The following is an 18,952-nucleotide window of genomic DNA, read 5'->3' on the forward strand; positions in this document are numbered from 1 at the left end:
CCTATGATGTGTAAACCGCCATTTTTAATTTAGCCATGATCCACTGATACAGCATTGTGCGGAGCTCTTAATGCTAGCTAGTTAGCTCGCGCGAAACCCGCAAACATACACAGACACACACACACACACACACTCACACTCATGTTCTCTGTGTGGGTATGTGTGTCTGTGTACCTCACAACTACAAGTCAAAGCAGTCCAGTGGCTTACGTTACTCGCGTTCCTTAAAGAGGAAGACATTGCTAGCAGGTGAAATTAAAATGTGTGTCAGATTGTAGATGTGACTTTTGGTAATCTGCTAACGTTAGCCTTCAAAGCTGAACTAACTAACGTTAGCATAACTGCTATATACCTCTGCTAACGTCATCTCTTAGCTTTTAAATGTGCTTATACTGAACCGTAGCTACTTTACGTTTAGTATTTAATTACAACAATATTTAGAAACAAAAGTTTTAAATAGGTTCACTAAGAGCCGGGTAGAGGAAACTTTTTGTATATTTCTGTTTCACCCCCTCAGTGGTTAGTACTGATCTTAATGCTGCATTGTTTAACTTTTTGTGTGTGATTTGTTTAAGTCAGAGACGTGCTGTAATTACATTTGGGGAGTAGAGAATTATTGCCTATGGGCTCGATAGTATACATCGTATTATAACAAAGTCTTGGTTCGCAGGTTGCCGCTTTATGAACACACATCCCGACTTAATTTCGAGCTAAAAAAAAAACGCAAATTAAACCTTTCTTCATCCCAGTCGGGCCTGCTCACAGTCAGTTACCAAAGCGATGACATTATATCAGGAGAAGAAGACTTGTGAACAATGTTGGATACGGAATTGATTCATTATGTAGCAAAACAAAGGCTGATTTTTAATTCTTGCTCGTTATTAGTTGCATAGATGAGACATCAACAATAGACCCCAAACAGTACTATGCTGGGGAGCGTACCTGCTCATTGTTTGTCATTAAATATATGTATGGTCATGCAGCCAACATTTGTGGCCTGTATATTTTGTTTGTGAACATATGCATGTTTTTATTTATTTCCAATAATGTAAGCACAATATCATGAGGGGATGTTGATGGCCTGTTCCAGATGCATGTTGTATCAAATGAAGCAGTGTTTACATTTCTTGTATATTGTTAATCAGACTTGCAGACATATACACTCAATGTGATTATACTGACCAAGCGACCCATGTCTGAAAAAAGTCTCAGTCGAGCAGCCTTGGTGGTGGCAGCTGACAAATAGCACCTTTTTTGGGAGTAATGATGTGCTAAATAAAACTCGCACATAAGCCCTAATTTAAAGATGCACAATTTCCATGACATACTGCTAAAGAAGTCCATTATTAAGATGTCTAAATGCAGTATTTAAAATCACACAAACAGTTGAGTTGTTCAACAAAAAACAACATGAGACCTTTAATATTAAGGGGAAGACAACAGGGGTTCCACAGAGTCACAAAAGAGCAAACCATTTAGACCACAAGATAGTGTGGGGGGGGGGGGTATCAATTAGGGTGTATTGCTGTGTGTTTTGGTAAAGCAACTTGTCTGATTTGATTGTTTGTGTGTTTTCAGATAGTAGAAATGAACTGCGACGCAAACCAAGGATGAGAATGGTGGAACTATTGTACCAAAGCAGTTTCTGGTATGTACCGCTAACCTGCTTTACTACATTGACTAATACAAAAGATAAGTTGATTTGCCATCACTATTTGCTGCCAAGCATTTACGATCCTATAAAGTAAGCACTACATGGGGTTAATATGAGCTACTTTAATTAACAGCTGACAAGGACAACAAAGGATTTGCTGTTTGTCTGTGAGTTAAATAAGGCATATCTCCAGTAAAGCAAACAAGATGAAATTCTTAATATTGTTAAATAATGTAAATTAAATATTATATAACTTATTATTTGTGCATTTCACCCTTAAATATTTAAACATATTTTTCCGTTCTCATTGACTGGCTATAGTTAATCTTGATTTTTACAAGTGAGCTCAGTGGACCAGGGTTTGTGCTGCTCATAATGCCAGAAAAACCCTTTTCATACATAAGGAAATCTCCTGAAAAACTCAGGAGACTATCCAGATGGGCTGTATATGTGAATGCAAACAGCCAAATTTTTTTGCTCGGACTTCACCCGGAGTTTCTCCGGCCAGACCTCTAGTATTTTTTTCCGCAGCAAGGGCGGATGTGAGAACGCAACAGAATATTCTCCTGGAGAATTCAGCTCAAGCCAATAGGACCCCAGTAACGTTTATATATGGTGACTGCTGCACGGTGCATAGAGCGTCTGCATGCGACAACTACGATCTCCGGGCACGTAATTAAACTGCTGCATTATGTTTTCTGTTCGTCAGTATGTTGTTCTCCGCTCTTTTGTAGATGTTGTCATTCCATTGGACTACACATAGCATCAATATGAAAGCAAATATTCTCATTATAACGTTGTGTAGCGGACTCTGTTTTTTAGTCCGCTACTTCCGCGTTGTCTTTTTAAGTCACGGCTTACCTCGGGAGACCCCCGCCCCCCCTCCCCTCTGACAGGGATAGTCTCCCGCTATGAGGATCATATGTGAACAGCCAGGTCGGGAGAATCTCCGGAGCAGTCCCCCGAAATTATCTAGATATTATCTGGAGTGCATATCTGAAAACGGATAAAATGAATCTTCAAAGCAGACAGGCAGGGAGTTTGTTAGGAAGTATGAATTATGGTCCCTGAGAGTAATGGAATTTTACATTTATATTCAATTTGTACAAGAAATTATTAGGGACTTATTGTTAAAATACAATATTGCTCATATTTACAATATTAATGAGCTGTGACCATGCATATTACGCAATAGAACATTAATTTTAACAACTCCCAAGTGGTTAATGGGTCAAATGCATCTAATCAATACAAACTATGGATGTACTGCAATTTAGAATTGCACTTCTGCTAATACATAAGATGATGTCAATGTTTAAAACAAGCAAATATATGCTGACATTACCGCATTATCTCTTTAAAACATGGAAAACGCTTCTACTGATGTGAGGACTTAGATCAAATGAGTTCCCCCTTGTCTTACAAGTGAACATATATTGGTTACTTAGTAAATGTATTACCAATCATTTTGTATTGCTAGTGCATCTGAGTTATATTAATTAATGCATCAATCTTTAATAAAGATGGCAAATTGGAAAAGACTACCATATTCCTTCAGGTATCCAATTTAACAGCGTGTCCTAAAAGCATGCAACGCGTGAGTGTGTGCTACAAAATGAGTTTGATTCTATTTTTTCCTATTTGAGTGTCCTAACCGCCCGTGAGCAGTGCAGCAAGAAGCAGGGCAACAACATATTTTACCCTTCAGCCCGTTTCTTCTTTCATTCCTGTCCCTCGCGTAGACATGGACTAGGATCGTGTAAGGAAGGGGGCTTTACAAGGCTCACTCAACAGAGCTTGTTAGCTTGTTTTAACAAAGTTGAGATAGTGGTCCATTAACAATATCCACATTCTTGATAAAAATGTTGTTCTTTGACTTGTGTCAACCCCCGGATTTTTTTTTTTTATAATTCGGATTACCTCAAGCTGTTAATTGGTGTGCCTTTGGGTGATGTGATTTGAGTCAATAGCTTGTCAATACAAAGAACCACACTTTGGTATGTCCACTTTCAATGCAAAAGCATCACCTGTCCATTTGTTTGCGAGGGGGAAACTGAAATTCCCAGAGCAACTCAATATCACGCTGCAACAATATCTAACGCTCGCTTCCTGACACAGTGTAACAGAGTGTCTTAACAGCATGCGATGTGAGTAAGCATAAGTGACCAAATCAGCTTAATTCCATCATTTACTAACAGCCCACAAAAAAAAGAATTTACTTGATTTTCTCTGTTTTCCTCACTCAGCAGAGCTTGCTTTGCAAAGTTGAGATGGTGGTGCATTAATAATGTCCATAAATGTTGTGCTTTGACACTAAGGCAAAAACTTTATTCATTGCAGTCAAAGGCTTGTCAGTCATACAAAGCACAACACTTGTGTTTATCCACCTTCAAAATAAATGCATTAGATGTCGCACTGTTTACAAGGGGAACCTAAAATTCACAGAGCAGAGAAGTAAACATTTCACAGATGCAGTGTGGACAGCTAACCGCCGATGCTGTGCGATGCAACGTTATATCCAATGCTTGCATGCTGTTAGGACACGCTGTAAAAGAGCAATAGCTTGAAATTCTTTCACTTTCAACATACCAAGGGATGGCAAGGCACTGTTCTTGAAGTTGTCTCAGTTTTAATGGAATATACAGCAGTAATCATGGTAACAAGTTACCAGATATTAACGTGTGACACCCTCATAATGTTGTTAAATTGTGATTGCATAACACAAATCACATATATTCTATATTTCAGTTTAGGAGGCAATATGAGTGATGTGGTTCCCCAAATAAACGTTCTTAAAATGTGCAGCCTACCCAAAAGGTCTCAATTTTTGAGTGTCCAGTCTGATCTTGATTTCTATTTTTTAAATTATCAAGCAGGCTTTGGAAGAATTACTATAGTGCTTGATTCAGCTGTATTATGAGCTGAGCAATGTTGATTATGGCTATACAATGTGAGTGTGGCTAACATGAAATACAGAATCTGTTAATGCATTAACTGCCACTGTTCACAATCAGTGGATGTTTAATTCTTGTTATGCAAATAAAAATGACTTTTTTGTAAGATTGACAGCTAGCACATGATGTATATTGATTAAACTAACTTCAAGGATTGTGTATTTATGTTTATGATATTAATAGCCATTTGCTGTGGTTGTTGTCAATTGGAGACTTGTGATGATCATAAATGACCAGTACCGCATTAAATGAGGAGATTTATTCCACAGAGGGCCACTTGCCCTTTATTCAACATGCTCTGCATTGATACACTGTGGCTACTCACTGCCTGTCGTAACGTTATTCACTTTTTGCACACTACCCAGAGTCATCATGACTGTGCCAGCAGCTAGTACTGATGTGCTGTGGAAACAGGCGCGGATACTGTGAAAAATAAAGCAGCGGACGGATGAGCGTACTTGAATACAGTGCCGGTAGCCAGTCGTAATTTTGCCCGAACGAAAACAGAAACAAAACTCGCAGTGTCACGTTAGACTCGTCCGACAATGATTCAGCGAGTTATTAAGCGTTTCTGCTTTCTACTCAACTAACGGCGGCTAGCCTACGAGCTAACGCGTGCTACGACTGTCTTATCCGGGGAGCCAGGGTAAGAGCCTTCATAAAGTACCGCTGCCTGAAATCAGGTATTTGTCACCCACCATTTTACCGTCTCTGGGCGTCGACTTGGTGTTTATGGTTTCGTTTTTACCGAAAGATAGTCTTGACGCTTGAGTGTGGATTGCGGGCTTCTATTGCGGCCTGAACAGCACCGACCTAAATTAGTGAAGAGTCCGGTCAGGACAGCATGGTGAATCTGTGAAATCTGGATTTACATCACTGCCACACATATCTACATTTAGTTGGTTTTGGGTTAGCTATAGTTTCGCTGTTGGTCGTTGAGTACACCATGTACTTGTTTTTGACTTGGCTTACTTTTATGATGTGATATTCAGCTGCTTTGAAGACCACCTGCTAACGTTACCGGTAGCTTCCTGCTAGCTGCTCATGGAGCTAACATCAACTCCGTAGCAAACGTTACTGACATACTCGTCTTGTACGTTGGACTTCCCAACTTGTATTGTATTGTCCATAAGCCTATGAAAAAGCAAAACGTTGTCTTCTGTGGAAAAATTAGCTTTCAAAAAAAGTGCACAGTGGTGGGAATATTCGGTAAATAACGTTATGCTGTTAGCAGGGTTGACGTTAGCTTGTGAGCTAGGTAACTATAACTCTACCTGTCAGGGTCAAGAAACTTGAGTTATTGATTGGCACGCATACAGGGAGGTAGCGATTTGTTTTTACGGAGACACCGTTTGAATTCCAACTATGAGGATCCTTGGACAAATTATTTTGGCCATCAAAAAGGGCCCAGCCTGATTCAATTAACTTTGTGTCGTATGTTGCTAGTTAGCCAGTAGCTAATGCTCTGCCTTGGTCAGCTTTGTGATGGTCAGCCCTCAACCTAAACAAAAAGTCAATTTCATTACATCCTTATCACAGTTCACTGTGAATAGTCATTTGTCAGATGGAATATACCGTTAAGGAAATTACCTATAATAAATGCTGTTGCTCATTAGTCATGTGCTCTTTTAATATTTAAGAAGTTATTGTATTTCTTTTATTTGCACTTACAGTCCATCTTGTAGGTCTTTCATTAAATATATTCTGACGATGCTCTTTGTATTCTCTCCAACTGGTTTTTAGCTTTACTTAATGTCTTCTGCTTCTTTCATGACAATGTTGTATCTAATGCTTAAGGGTACACCTGTGCAAATTCTGTCTGTATTTTGGTATGTGTAGCAATGTTTCTTATTTGATTTTTACCTTAATTTTGCAGGTAAAATGACTGGAAAATGCTGCTAAGTGGGTATTGCCAAGTAATTTTGTGTAAGTATATAATAAGATGTGTACTAGTCAAGCATTTTCAATACTATATCCATTGTTTTTGGTTCTATAATATTCAGATGTTTATAGTGCAATATCTTCCTATAAATCTAAGTAGTTCTGTATAATAGCAAACTGGATTGCACATTGACTTCTATCCTGATGGTAATAGAAATTTCTCAACAGGAGTAACTACTAGAGATTATCGACAATGAAGGTCGACAGAAGCAAGTTAAAGAAAACACCTACGGAAGCTGTGAGTATTCTTAATACTTTGTCTTTGATCATTTTTAGCCTATTAGTAACTTAGTCATATTGACACATCTCAGTTAAGTGAATTAATTTATACAGCTTGACCCTGCTAATACACATGAGAGAAATACTGTGGGTCTGTGGGGTTCCCTCTACTCTGCATTAACAGAGGAAATTTAAACATCTCATCATATAATACTGTGATAAAGAAAGAAGCATAGGTGGTCTGTTAGCTCTCCCTTCACTAACCATTTTGTTTTATTTCTGTACCTATAGCCTGCAGACTGCAGGATACTTATAGAGAAGCTCAAGGCATGCAGTGATGAGCAACTGCTGGTTGAACTCCAGCACATCAAGACCTGGAATATTGGCAAGGTAAGCTTTGAAATAAGACCATGTTAATTGATCTCCATTCTAATGCCACTGCTCAGCTATTATTTGATACGTTTAGATTCTGTTTCTAGTCTTAGTTTGCAATGAGGCCTGAGACAGTGATACATTTTCTGCCATTTAACAGTCTTGTTGTGGATTGACTCTTCAACTGCTTGCCCACTTGGATGCTTTAATTACTTTCTAATTTATTGCAATTTTCTTTATTTAGAGCATTCTGAATTTTCATATTCTGCCCCAGCTCCACCTGAAAACCAAAAAGAACTGATATGAAAGTCAATATTAATACCCCCTTAATACAAACATATTGAGAGTCTGTGGTAATTTACATCAGTTTAACTTAAAGGTATATATGCCACAAACTTGATAGCTACTTGCTATCATCCATGTCACTGTTCTCATATATACAAAGCATTTCTCTATGTATTTGACAAGAATAGAGAAGTTTGGGTGATTAGCCTCTACTTGATTGACTGAAAATTCGATTGTATGTCTTCAACAGTGTGAGCTTTACCACTGGGTGGATCTGTTGGATCGCTTTGATGGCATTTTGTGCGATGCAGGCCAGACAGTGGAGAACATGTCATGGCTGCTGGTGTGTGACCGTCCAGACAACGGACAGCTCAAAGCTCTGCTTCTCGCAGTGCTCAACTTCACAGCCCTGCTCATTGAGTATAGCTTCTCCAGGCACCTCTACAGCTCCATAGAGGTATGCTTGAACATGGGGCACTCTCGATCATTACTCTTATATACCGGACTGTATGTATGTCACAAAGGAATGTGTGAAGCAGCTAACTAACTTCTCTTTTATCTATCACCCTCTTTACAGCACTTAACCACCTTGTTAGCCTCATGTGACATGCAAGTGGTCCTGTCTGTGCTGAACCTGCTCTATGTGTTCAGTAAACGTTCCAACTACATCACAAGACTGGGATCTGACAAAAGGACACCTCTACTGGCCCGTCTGCAACACCTAGCTGAGGTCTAGTGAATACTATTGTTGTTCTATTGCCATCATTCCAACTGTCCCTCAAGTGAAAGAGCTTTATTGTTAAGTTGTTTTGTTCTCTTCTGTAGAGCTGGGGAGGAAAGGAGAATGGCTTTGGTTTGGCTGAGTGCTGCAGGGATCTACCTATGGGGGTAAGAATTTTACTGAATGATGTTCAATGACTCTTTACTAGCTACCAAAAGCTGTGGGACTATTAGTTTTATGTTTATTGTAGTAGAAGTTATAGCAGTATATTTAAACTGTTTACTTTGAGCTTTTTATGTTTTTTATTTAGAGATAGGACAGTGGATAGAGTCAGAAATCTGGGACAGAGAGAGTGCAGAATGGCAAAGAGGAAAGGAGCCACAGGTTGGATTCAAACTGGGGTTGCCAGCTTGAAGGACTATAGCCTCTGTACATGAGGCGCAAGCACTAACCACTAGGCTACTGGTGTCCTCTAGTAGCAGGATTTTGATGCTTAAAAGGGAACCAAGCCCATATGGACTTAGAATACACAACAAACTAAACAGACAAGAGCAACAACATAATAAGAGCAAAAACCATTTATCCTCCAAACCTGTCATACCTGTGTAATTGATGTCTCATTTGACAGTATTATTTGTAAAGTTTATAAATATAAACAGAAGCAACCAGTGGCCGAGTGGTCACTACACTAGTCTAGTCCTCGAAGCAAGCGGTCCGGTTTCAAATCTGACCTGCAGCTACTTTCCGGCATTTCATTTCCCACTCTGTCTCCCCGATTTCCGACTCTATCAACTGTCCTGTCTCTCCAAATAAGGCAAAAAAAGCCCCTCAAATAATTATTAGATAAAACCCATATACAGTATATTTATATAAATAGTATATAATTTTTGAATTATCTGTCCCTACCATGCTGCCTTCTTTGGAGCAGAAGTACCCTCCTAGTGCCACCACACTGCACTTTGAGTTTTATGCAGAGCCAGGTCCTGAGGTCAAAGTGGAGAGGAAGGTACAGTCAAACATTTATTTTATGCAATCATTCTGGTATGAATACATTGTATATCCGTGTCTATGGCTGTTTTTGACATCTGTTTTTCCCCTCCAGACAAGTAGTAACACACTACACTATATTCACATCGAGCAGCTTGACAAGGTAATGTGGATCTTTTGTATTTTACGGTAGATATTTAATATTGATATGTGGCCGTTTTCAGCATACACATGCTGTTCTTTGACTGTCAGATTTCAGAGAGCCCATCTGAGATCATGGAGTCGCTGACAGTGATGTACAACATCCCTAAAGACAAGCAAACCCTGCTGTTCACACATATTCGACTGGCCCATGGTTTCTCAAACCACAAGAAGAGGTTGCAGGCTGTGCAGGCCCGACTACATGCCATTTCTATACTGGGTTAGTAGATGCTTTTTATCAAAGATAAAATGTGAAAGCGTTTTCTGTTTGTTTGTTTTTTATGTCTAACTTTTTTTTTCTTTGCAGTGTATTCAAATGCACTCCAAGAGTCAGCCAACAGTATTCTGTACAACGGCTTGATAGAGGAGCTGGTGGATGTGTTACAGATCACAGACAAACAGCTTGTGGTAAGAAAGTTGTGTCATAACACTAAATGTCTATCCTGCAGAAGCACTATTACTTAGTTAACAAAATGTTTTGTTCTTTTAGGATATCAAGGCAGCCTCTCTGCGCACTTTAACTTCGATTGTCCATCTGGAGAGGACGCCCAAGCTTTCAAACATCATCGACTGCACCGGCACTGCCTCCTACCATGGCTTTTTGCCTGTGTTGGTCCGAAACTGTATTCAAGCAATGATTGGTGAGAATGGGTCCATTTATTTGCTAACTTGAAGTGGGATTCTAAAAAGAAAAGAAAATTAAAGCCTCTCCCTCTTTTCAACTTTTAAATTACATTTTCTAGATCCTCTGATGGAACCATACCCACACCAGTTTGCCACTGCACTCTTCTCATTCCTCTACCACTTGGCCAGCTACGATGCTGGAGGCGAAGCCCTAGTCTCCTGTGGCATGATGGAAGCCCTACTGAAGGTATATCCCAACTCTGCTAAAAAACAATGATGGATTACCAATGATGTTTCTTTAAAAATAAAAATAAACTTAAGTCTTTACTTTTAATACCTTTCATTTTATAGGTGATTAAGTTTCTGGGGGATGAGCAGGACCAGATCACCTTTGTGACACGAGCAGTGCGGGTTGTGGACCTCATCACCAACCTTGACATGGCTGCCTTTCAATCCCATAGCGGCCTTTCCATTTTCATCTGCAGGCTAGAGGTTGGTTATGCACTTTATATTTTCTGTTTTTGGCAAAGTAGCCTTCAGCTCAGAGTCAGACACTTTTGCTCTAGACTAAGCCATTCTTCTCTTTTTTCTGTTGTCAATTACTTTGTATTTGTAGCATGAGGTGGACCTGTCGAGGAAAGAGTGCCCTTTTGTCATTAAGCCAAAGATTCAGAGGCCCAGTGCAGCAGTGGAGTCAGAAGACATGGACACAGACATGGAGAGTAAGTCACTTAGGATAGACTAATAAAAAGTATTAATCTAATCAAAGTAATATCAACAAGTCAAGCGTTTTTATCTGACTGGTTTATTTTCAATTTAATGTCTTGCCACAGTGTCAGAAGTTGCCATGGAAAGCAGCCCTGGACCCTCAACATCTTCTGGCTCCAGACCAGAGGCGGAGCACCGAGGACAGAGCAACACTCCTAACGCACCTCGTGCTGGTATGTACAGCAGACACACAGCAGATGAACAAACTATGTCAGGATTTTACTCCATTATTGAAATGACAATGTCTCCCCCTAGGTGTGCAGTGTATCCCCCAACGGGCAGCTCTGTTAAAGTCAATGCTAAATTTCTTGAAGAAAGCCATCCAGGACCCTGCCTTTTCTGATGGTATCCGCCATGGTGAGTCGTTAGCATCCTCTTGGCTGTTCTATAAAACAAACTCTGGATGCAGGATTATATTAAAATTTTGTTCTCACGATAAGAATATATATGCTAAATAGTCATTATTAGTTTCTTCAAAATTAATGTGTATTTATGGAAATGTTTGATGTTAATGTGTGTATGTGCACCCTTTTCACTTTATAGTAATGGACGGGTCCTTGCCTACCTCACTCAAGCACATCATTAGTAATGCAGAATACTATGGCCCTTCACTGTTTCTTTTAGGTGAGTCCAAAGTAGTCATTGAGGATAAAGTCTTTCAAATTGTCTGATCTAATTGAATTTACCGTACTTGATGTCATAGTTTTTGAACACAATAAACTTTATTTTTATTTATTTTATTGATTTAATGTGGTATTGAATATTTTGTCATTGTTTTGTTGTTTGTTTCTTGGATTATGATTTTTTTTTTCCCCTTCCTGCCCTTGTCTCTGCCTTTTGGGCTTTTAGCGACAGAGGTTGTGACAGTGTTCGTGTTCCAGGAGCCATCCCTGCTCTCCTCCTTACAGGATAATGGTCTCACTGATGTCATGCTGCATGCCCTTCTAATCAAAGATGTGAGTTTCCAGCATAGCTATTGTTTTTTGTTTTTTTTATCTTTACTTGTGCCGTGACTGTTAAACTTGGCTTTTAAATGAATGTCCAAACACAACTGGACTCAAGATAAATTGCTGTTCACACCTTTGTTTAGTGTATGTATAAGTTGTCCAATTTGTTCAGCTTTTGTTACTGCCTGCATCACTTTAATTTGAAGGTCAAAGAGCCAATCTATTGCCAGACATGGGCTAGATTTCTTTAGCTGGGGCTAAGTTAGAAAAAAGACAGTTGCACTCCATCAATGTACATCAGCACTGTTCTCCTTTTTTCTTTTTGTTACTGTTGGAGCAACATACAACATATTTCATTTTTTCTTGCTCCCAGGTACCTGCTACCCGTGAGGTGTTGGGTTCCCTACCCAACGTGTTTAGTGCCCTGTGCTTGAATGCAAGAGGCCTGCACTCCTTTGTTCAGTGCCAGCCCTTCGAACGCCTCTTCAAAGTGCTTTTGTCTCCTGACTACCTGCCTGCCATGCGACGGCGTCGCAGTTCTGACCCACTGGGTGAGTTTAACTATATGTGCAGTGTAAGTAAGATCTTCCCTTGTGGAACCTTCTTAAGTGAATGACATATTCTATATTTGATTTAAGGTGATACTGCTTCCAACCTAGGCAGTGCTGTGGATGAGCTCATGAGGCACCAGCCCACTTTGAAGACCGATGCTACTACTGCCATTATCAAGGTAGTCTACCTAGATTTTCATGTAGTTGCTCTTTCAAACGTCTCCTCATGTATTGACAGGATAATGAATGCTGTATTTATATTATAGCTACTGGAGGAGATCTGCAACCTAGGTCGAGCCCCTGAGTACATCTGTCAGAAACCATCCATCCAGAAAGCAGACGGCACTGTGGCAGTGCCACCAGCACGCTCCAGCCATGCTGCTGAAGAAGCTTCCAGTGAGGATGAAGAAGAAGAAGAGGCCCTCCACACTTTCAGCCAGCAACAGGGGGAACCAGAGAGCAACAGACAGTCAGTTCCACTTGAACTGTATGACGCTGAGTTTATAACACAATAGAATAGGACAATAAGTCATCATAGACTTTTATTTTTCAAATCATCAACAAGAATTCAAATATTTGAGCTTGTACTTGTCATTTGATGATTTTTTTTGTTTTTGCAGGGTGGTGGGCACTGAGGAGCGGATACCCATTCCTCTCATGGATTATATTCTGAATGTGGTGAGTAATAATTTTGACAGTTTCAGAAGTGATTTGTCTATATTGTGAAACACTTAAAGCTCAAAAGTGCTGATTACTTTTGTTCCAGTACAGATGTTTATTATCAATGCATATGTTTTCTAGATGAAGTTTGTGGAATCTATACTTAGCAACAACACAACAGATGACCATTGTCAAGAGTTTGTGAACCAGAAAGGACTGCTGCCTCTGGTTTCTATTCTGGGCCTTCCCAACTTGCCCATAGATTTTCCCACTTCTGCTGCCTGCCAAGCTGTGGCTGGTGTCTGCAAGTCAATACTGGTGAGCACAAAAACAAATCAGATTTTTTGTGAGTGTATTATTCTCATTTATTAAGAAAGGTTTACATCAATAGTGGTTTTAATGTTAAACTGCCTGATTTAGCTCATGAATAATTCACACTTAGCAACTTAATAATAAAATGCTAAAGAAATATACGTTTTCTGAACTAATATTAAATTGCTTGTCCCTCTTAATCATTCTCCTTTAGACTCTCTCCCATGAGCCTAAGGTACTCCAGGAGGGCCTGTGCCAACTGGACAGTATCCTGACGTCTCTGGAGCCACTTCATCGACCAATTGAGGTGCCTGGTGGGTCTGTGCTTTTAAGAGAGCTGGCTAACGCAGGACACGTCACCGATGCCACGTTGTCAGCCCGAGCCACACCACTGCTACACGCTCTAACTGCAGCACATGCCTACATCCTCATGTTTGTCCACACCTGCAGAGTAGGACAGGTAAATATGGATGTTGTTTCTTTGAAGATAGAATTGATGTCCTCTCATTGTATTTCAATTACCAAAATATAATGTCCACTAAGTTGGTCTATGTTTGCCTGATATGATTTTGATGAATATCAGTGATTGTTAAGAAGTTAAGGGAGTGAATACAGGGCATTACTTTATGTTATGTTCATAGTCAAAGGTTTCCTATGCAGTAATTCCTCCTGCAGCTCTCTGGAGCTGTTTTCTATGTGTTGTCCCAGAGACATGCATATCTCACAATGGTGATACACACTCCTTTTTTCTATAAATACATATGTAGGAACAATAATTTATTCCAAATAATTTAAGTAGTTGGACCTAAACAATGTGTGTTGTAGGGCTGGGTATTTCCCACAAACAATACGATACAGAAGCCACGATACGATACATATCACGATATACATTGATTTTGGATAATGACCAGGTCCTACACAGAATTCACTACAACAGCTGTTCTTCATTGTTGAGAATAACAACAGAGGCATGAGGATCCTACAACTTAAAACACTTCAATTTGGGTACTCAGAGATCCTAAATACATTTACATATTTGAATCCCAGAGCTATGGTGTTATTGTGAACTGCATCATAGGCCAACTGTCTTTAAAACTGTCATCACAGCGATTCTATCGATTCTGTAACATCTAAATCGATACACGTATTTGCAAGGAGCACATGACGATATATTGCCGTATCGATTTTTTGAGTACAGCCCTAGTGTGTTGTTGAGTAAACCAAACTTTCTTTTGTCTATAACGCCATAGGTAACCCTCTAAATTTAGAACAATCAAAAACATAATTGAAAAGTTGATCAGTGTTCAATAGCAAATTAAAGACATGGAACTGTAAACTTGTGATATAAACATTTGCAAATTACATGAGTTTTGGTCAGCAGATTACCAAGAATGATGTTTGTTGTTTTAGTTGTGGAGGGGTTTCTCAGATTTGTGATGCTCATCGCAGAATATTTGAGCAACTCTCAATGTTTCTATTATTTTCTTCACAGAGTGAGATCAGAGCTATCTCGGTCAACCAGTGGGGCTCCCAGTTGGGTTTGAGTGTTCTCAACAAGCTCAGTCAGCTGTATTGCTCACTGGTGTGGGAGAGCACTGTGCTGCTGTCTCTTTGCACACCTAACAGGTAAATCCCTTATACCTTATTCTCATTATTCCAACTCTGTAGACTGCTTTAACCCTCTTACTACTCTGATCTGTGCCCAACAGTCTGCCTTCAGGTTGTGAGTTTGGCCAGGCAGATATGCAGAAACTGGTACCCAAAGAGGAGAAGCCATCAAGCAGCACTGCAGCAACAGCAGCCTCTAGCTCCAAGAAAACTGGTAATATTATGTTTACATTTGCTTATTGAAATACACCATGCACCTGGACCACCTTCCCCTGAATCCAATTTCTTCTTCCTTTATTCAGCAGAGTCTGAGGCAGTGTCTGTGGATTCATCTGCTGGTGGTCTTTTGGAAGGCATGGGTCTAGATGGAGACACCTTGGCTCCCATGGAGACAGACGAACCCACCGCAACTGACCCTAAGGCAAAGTCCAAACTCACCCCAGCAATGGCCACCCGCATTAAACAGATAAAACCGCTTCTCTCTGGTAAGTTAATTCCCATAAAACGTTTTAGTTTTAACATATTTTGGACATTTTCTCAAATTGCCATGAGTTTATTGAGAAATGCATAACTATGGATTTCTTTTTAGCTTCATCTAGACTAGGTAGGGCTCTGGCTGAGCTCTTTGGCCTGCTGGTGAAGCTGTGTGTTGGCTCTCCAGTGCGCCAGCGCCGCTCACACCATGCCACAAGCACAGGCACTACTCCAACGCCTGCTGCTCGGGCCACTGCCTCTGCCCTCACAAAGCTCCTAACCAAGGGTCTGAGTTGGCAGCCCCCACCTTACACACCCACCCCTCGGTTCAGGTACGATCTTACCATCTCTACCATTACATGCCATTGTTAATATATGCATTGCTCAACATAGGTGATATGGATTGGGGTTTTTTTCTGACAGGCTGACTTTCTTCATCTGCTCTGTGGGCTTCACGTCTCCCATGCTGTTTGATGAGAGGAAGTACCCATACCACCTCATGCTGCAAAAGTTTTTCTGCTCTGGGGGGCATGATGCCTTATTTGAGTGAGTTCCACACTTGGCAGTTAGACATCAGGAGCAAGAACCGTATTTGAACTTGAATCGTCATCCATATGTTTCTCATGAACATGTTAAACAGGTGATTTATTGCTTGTGTTGTGTTTGTGCAGGACATTTAACTGGGCCCTGTCAATGGGCGGGAAGGTGCCTGTGTCTGAGGGTCTGGAGCATACAGATTTACCAGATGGTACAGGGGAATTCCTGGATGCTTGGCTAATGCTGGTGGAGAAGATGGTGAACCCAAGCACTGTGCTGGACTCACCCCACTCACTGCCAGCTAAAATGCCTGGAGTCACCCCCACCATGCCTCAATTCAGCGCCCTACGGTTCCTCATAGTCACTCAAAAGGTCAGTTTCTGACTCATTCATAGAATTTAAATGAGTCAGAAAGCGCCTTTATACAAAGCTTTTGGGTTTGTTTTTTAGACTTGGGAAACAAATTACAGGTATACATTCCAGTGGGGAAAAAGATGGGACACAATAAAAAAATGTCCTGCTCTCTTTAAAAAAGACAATTGTATATTATGAATAACAGGGTTGGGGAGAACCTTTCATTCTAAAATACCACAAGTCCTGTATATAAACAACAGAGTGGTAGTAAGTTCATTTGGACTGCTTGTGAACCTGTTAAAATGCATGGAGCTGCAAAGCTTTAAGGTTTATGCATTTTTTTCTGACAAGGCAATAGGCATTTGTCAAAAATGCATGTTGGCGGTTCTGTATTATAACAAACTTGTTTTTTTAACCAGGCTGCATTCAGTTGCATCCGCAGCTTGTGGAATAGGAAGCCTCTGAAGGTGTATGGAGGTAGGATGGCTGAATCCATGCTAGCCATTCTCTGCCACATCCTTAGAGGGGAACCCGTAATACAGGAGCGCCTGGCTAAGGAGAGGGAGGGCACAGTGCGTCCAGAAGAAGAAGCACCCCCCACCGGTCCTTTGGCACCTAGTGTTGCCCCTGGAGCATCAACTACAACTGGAGAGGCACCAACAGCAACTGGAACAACATCTGGAGGTCCAGCAAGTGGAACAGCTGAAGAGTCAACCAACTCGACCCCCCGCCGTGAGCCCCAGGTTAACCAGGCCCAGCTAACACAGGTATGTGCTAGAGCTGTTAGACAGTGTGGCCCCTTTCAATAAAGTTGTTCACTTTTTTCACTCTCAGCAAAAATAATTTCTGGATTTTTCTATTGAATTGTTTGTGGGTTAAGGGTTATCTTTCTGCTTGCAAGCTGTAGTTTATTCCAGCAGCCCTCTTAAGTATTTTAACTTTTGCTATAACTGTAATAAGTTTTCACAGCAAAAACTAACTGTATGATTATTTATCTAGGTATCTAAGAAAGCAAAAAAAAGGTTCTATATGTCATTGTTCCTTCCCCATATTCTGCATGCACTGAATGCTGGGCCACCGTTTGTTTTATAACAGGAAAGAGACAGAGGGAGAGAGAGGCATGAACAGGTCCGCCAGCAGCATCTCCAGCAGGTATAAGAGGCATCAGGGAAAAGGGAAGAAATTAAGGAAAAGTTGAGAGTATGAGAGCGAAAGGGATTGTGAAAGGTTGGCTAATTTGGACTGATTAAACAGGACAGGGGAGAGGAATTTCAACCAGGTTATTGGTTTTGTTTCCTTTTTACATAGATTATCAGGGTTTTGTTATGAAGGAAAAGGGTTTGATTGTGTCTTTGTAAGAGGGATTGGGGAGGTCAATGCATTGTTAATTGGAAAAAGAGACCAGAACAGAAATAAGCAAGAGTGTCTAATTTTCTTCTTGTAGTCAAAAAGCTTTTTTGACTTTCCCTCACCATTCATGACATCTTTGAGTTGTCATCTTCCTCATCATTACCTCTTTCATTTGATTTGCCCTTTGTTTATCGCAAAAACTCTGTTAACTTTTGTACAAATAACTTACCTTTTTATGTTTTGTTTAAGCTGATGGATATGGGCTTCTCAAGAGAGCATGCTATGGAGGCCCTACTAAACACCAGTACCATGGAGCAGGCCACTGAGTACCTACTTACACACCCTCCACCACTTCTTGGCGGAGCAGTAAGGGTAAGGATTCATAGACAGAGAATTATTTATTTCCTTTTCTGTAACTATCTTTAGTCAATTTAAGGCATCTGACATAGTCTAAAAATCCCCTTTTTTGTATAGGACATGACTATGTCTGAAGAGGATCAGATGATGAGGGCCATCGCCATGTCACTTGGGCAAGAGGTCAGCATGGAGCAGCGCTCCGACTCACCTGAGGTGTGTCATTCTTACTGCCTAATTTGGAGTCAAGTTTATATATATATATATCACATTTAATATGACAAGCATAGACTCAATGTTCTTCAACAAGTAAAACAAAATATTGCTAAGTAAAAGGAAAAAAAAGAATGAGTAATAATCAAGCAGCAACCTCCGGTCTTGAAAAATTAAGCTAATGCGGAAGTGCAAAATCCTGCAGTTGGCTCCAGGAACAACGGTAGTCAAATACACACAACAGCATATTTAACATGTTTACAGCCTGGTACAAAAACACTAGATAGGTCTGATTAGTTATTATCATCACTGGCACACACTGTCGAGGGGTGATTTAAAAAAAAAATAATAATAAAAAGGCTCCACTTACAATAGGTGTTTAGCTGTGCTGCTTTTAAAATTATTTGCATGTCTGCTTCAGGAAGCTGCACGCCGACGCGAGGAAGAGGACAGGAGAGCCAGGGAGCGGGCAGAGGAGGAGGAAGCCCGCTGCTTGGAGCGCTTCATGGAGGCTGAGCCGCTAGATCCTAAGGAACTGCATACCTTCACTGACTCCATGCTGCCTGGCTGCTTCCACCTTCTGGACGAGCTGCCTGACACAGTCTACAGACTCTGTGACCTGCTGATGACTGCCATTAAGAGGAGTGGCGCGGAGTACAGGGATGAACTCCTTGGACAGGTTGTCCACCAGGTCAGTGAAGATGAGTTTGTTGCTTGCTTGCAGTCCGACACTTGTCACACCTAACATATCTTTAATGCAAATATAGCTTTGTATGCTATTTTGTATTTTTGTAATTTGTCAATAATTCAATTTGAACATTAGAACCTTTCAAAACTGTGAACTTGTAATCATAAAAAGAAATTAA

At 40.5% G+C, this 18,952-nt stretch overlaps 1 protein-coding gene across 10 annotated transcripts in view; it reads left to right on the forward strand.

Annotated features, from left to right (window-relative positions):
* The first annotated feature begins 1,578 nt into the window (after positions 1-1,578).
* The window catches only part of huwe1 (HECT, UBA and WWE domain containing E3 ubiquitin protein ligase 1), a 39,640-nt gene continuing 22,266 nt past the window's right edge, over positions 1,579-18,952 (forward strand). For 2 of the 10 annotated variants that reach the window (XM_061058526.1, XM_061058524.1), the window contains exons 1-36: positions 1,585-1,648; positions 6,485-6,534; positions 6,718-6,787; positions 7,060-7,158; positions 7,676-7,882; positions 8,003-8,155; positions 8,251-8,313; positions 9,075-9,152; positions 9,249-9,296; positions 9,386-9,554; positions 9,642-9,742; positions 9,825-9,975; positions 10,078-10,205; positions 10,310-10,450; positions 10,575-10,680; positions 10,792-10,899; positions 10,982-11,083; positions 11,270-11,350; positions 11,576-11,682; positions 12,047-12,224; positions 12,312-12,403; positions 12,491-12,711; positions 12,845-12,902; positions 13,026-13,202; positions 13,411-13,656; positions 14,689-14,822; positions 14,906-15,018; positions 15,107-15,289; positions 15,394-15,610; positions 15,702-15,824; positions 15,950-16,187; positions 16,589-16,936; positions 17,265-17,321; positions 17,769-17,891; positions 17,994-18,089; positions 18,508-18,777. In XM_061058526.1, the coding sequence (XP_060914509.1) occupies positions 6,743-6,787; positions 7,060-7,158; positions 7,676-7,882; positions 8,003-8,155; positions 8,251-8,313; positions 9,075-9,152; positions 9,249-9,296; positions 9,386-9,554; positions 9,642-9,742; positions 9,825-9,975; positions 10,078-10,205; positions 10,310-10,450; positions 10,575-10,680; positions 10,792-10,899; positions 10,982-11,083; positions 11,270-11,350; positions 11,576-11,682; positions 12,047-12,224; positions 12,312-12,403; positions 12,491-12,711; positions 12,845-12,902; positions 13,026-13,202; positions 13,411-13,656; positions 14,689-14,822; positions 14,906-15,018; positions 15,107-15,289; positions 15,394-15,610; positions 15,702-15,824; positions 15,950-16,187; positions 16,589-16,936; positions 17,265-17,321; positions 17,769-17,891; positions 17,994-18,089; positions 18,508-18,777 (4,761 nt within the window). In that variant the 5' untranslated portion in view covers positions 1,585-1,648; positions 6,485-6,534; positions 6,718-6,742. Of the gene's footprint in view, positions 1,649-6,484; positions 6,535-6,717; positions 6,788-7,059; positions 7,159-7,675; positions 7,883-8,002; positions 8,156-8,250; positions 8,314-9,074; positions 9,153-9,248; positions 9,297-9,385; positions 9,555-9,641; positions 9,743-9,824; positions 9,976-10,077; positions 10,206-10,309; positions 10,451-10,574; positions 10,681-10,791; positions 10,900-10,981; positions 11,084-11,269; positions 11,351-11,575; positions 11,683-12,046; positions 12,225-12,311; positions 12,404-12,490; positions 12,712-12,844; positions 12,903-13,025; positions 13,203-13,410; positions 13,657-14,688; positions 14,823-14,905; positions 15,019-15,106; positions 15,290-15,393; positions 15,611-15,701; positions 15,825-15,949; positions 16,188-16,588; positions 16,937-17,264; positions 17,322-17,768; positions 17,892-17,993; positions 18,090-18,507; positions 18,778-18,952 lie in introns of all 10 variants that reach the window. The other 8 variants (XM_061058519.1, XM_061058528.1, XM_061058525.1 and 5 more) reach the window with 8 other exon arrangements.

The sequence above is a fragment of the Labrus mixtus genome, chromosome 15, assembly GCF_963584025.1.
Source record: "Labrus mixtus chromosome 15, fLabMix1.1, whole genome shotgun sequence".
Taxonomy (NCBI): domain Eukaryota; kingdom Metazoa; phylum Chordata; class Actinopteri; order Labriformes; family Labridae; genus Labrus; species Labrus mixtus.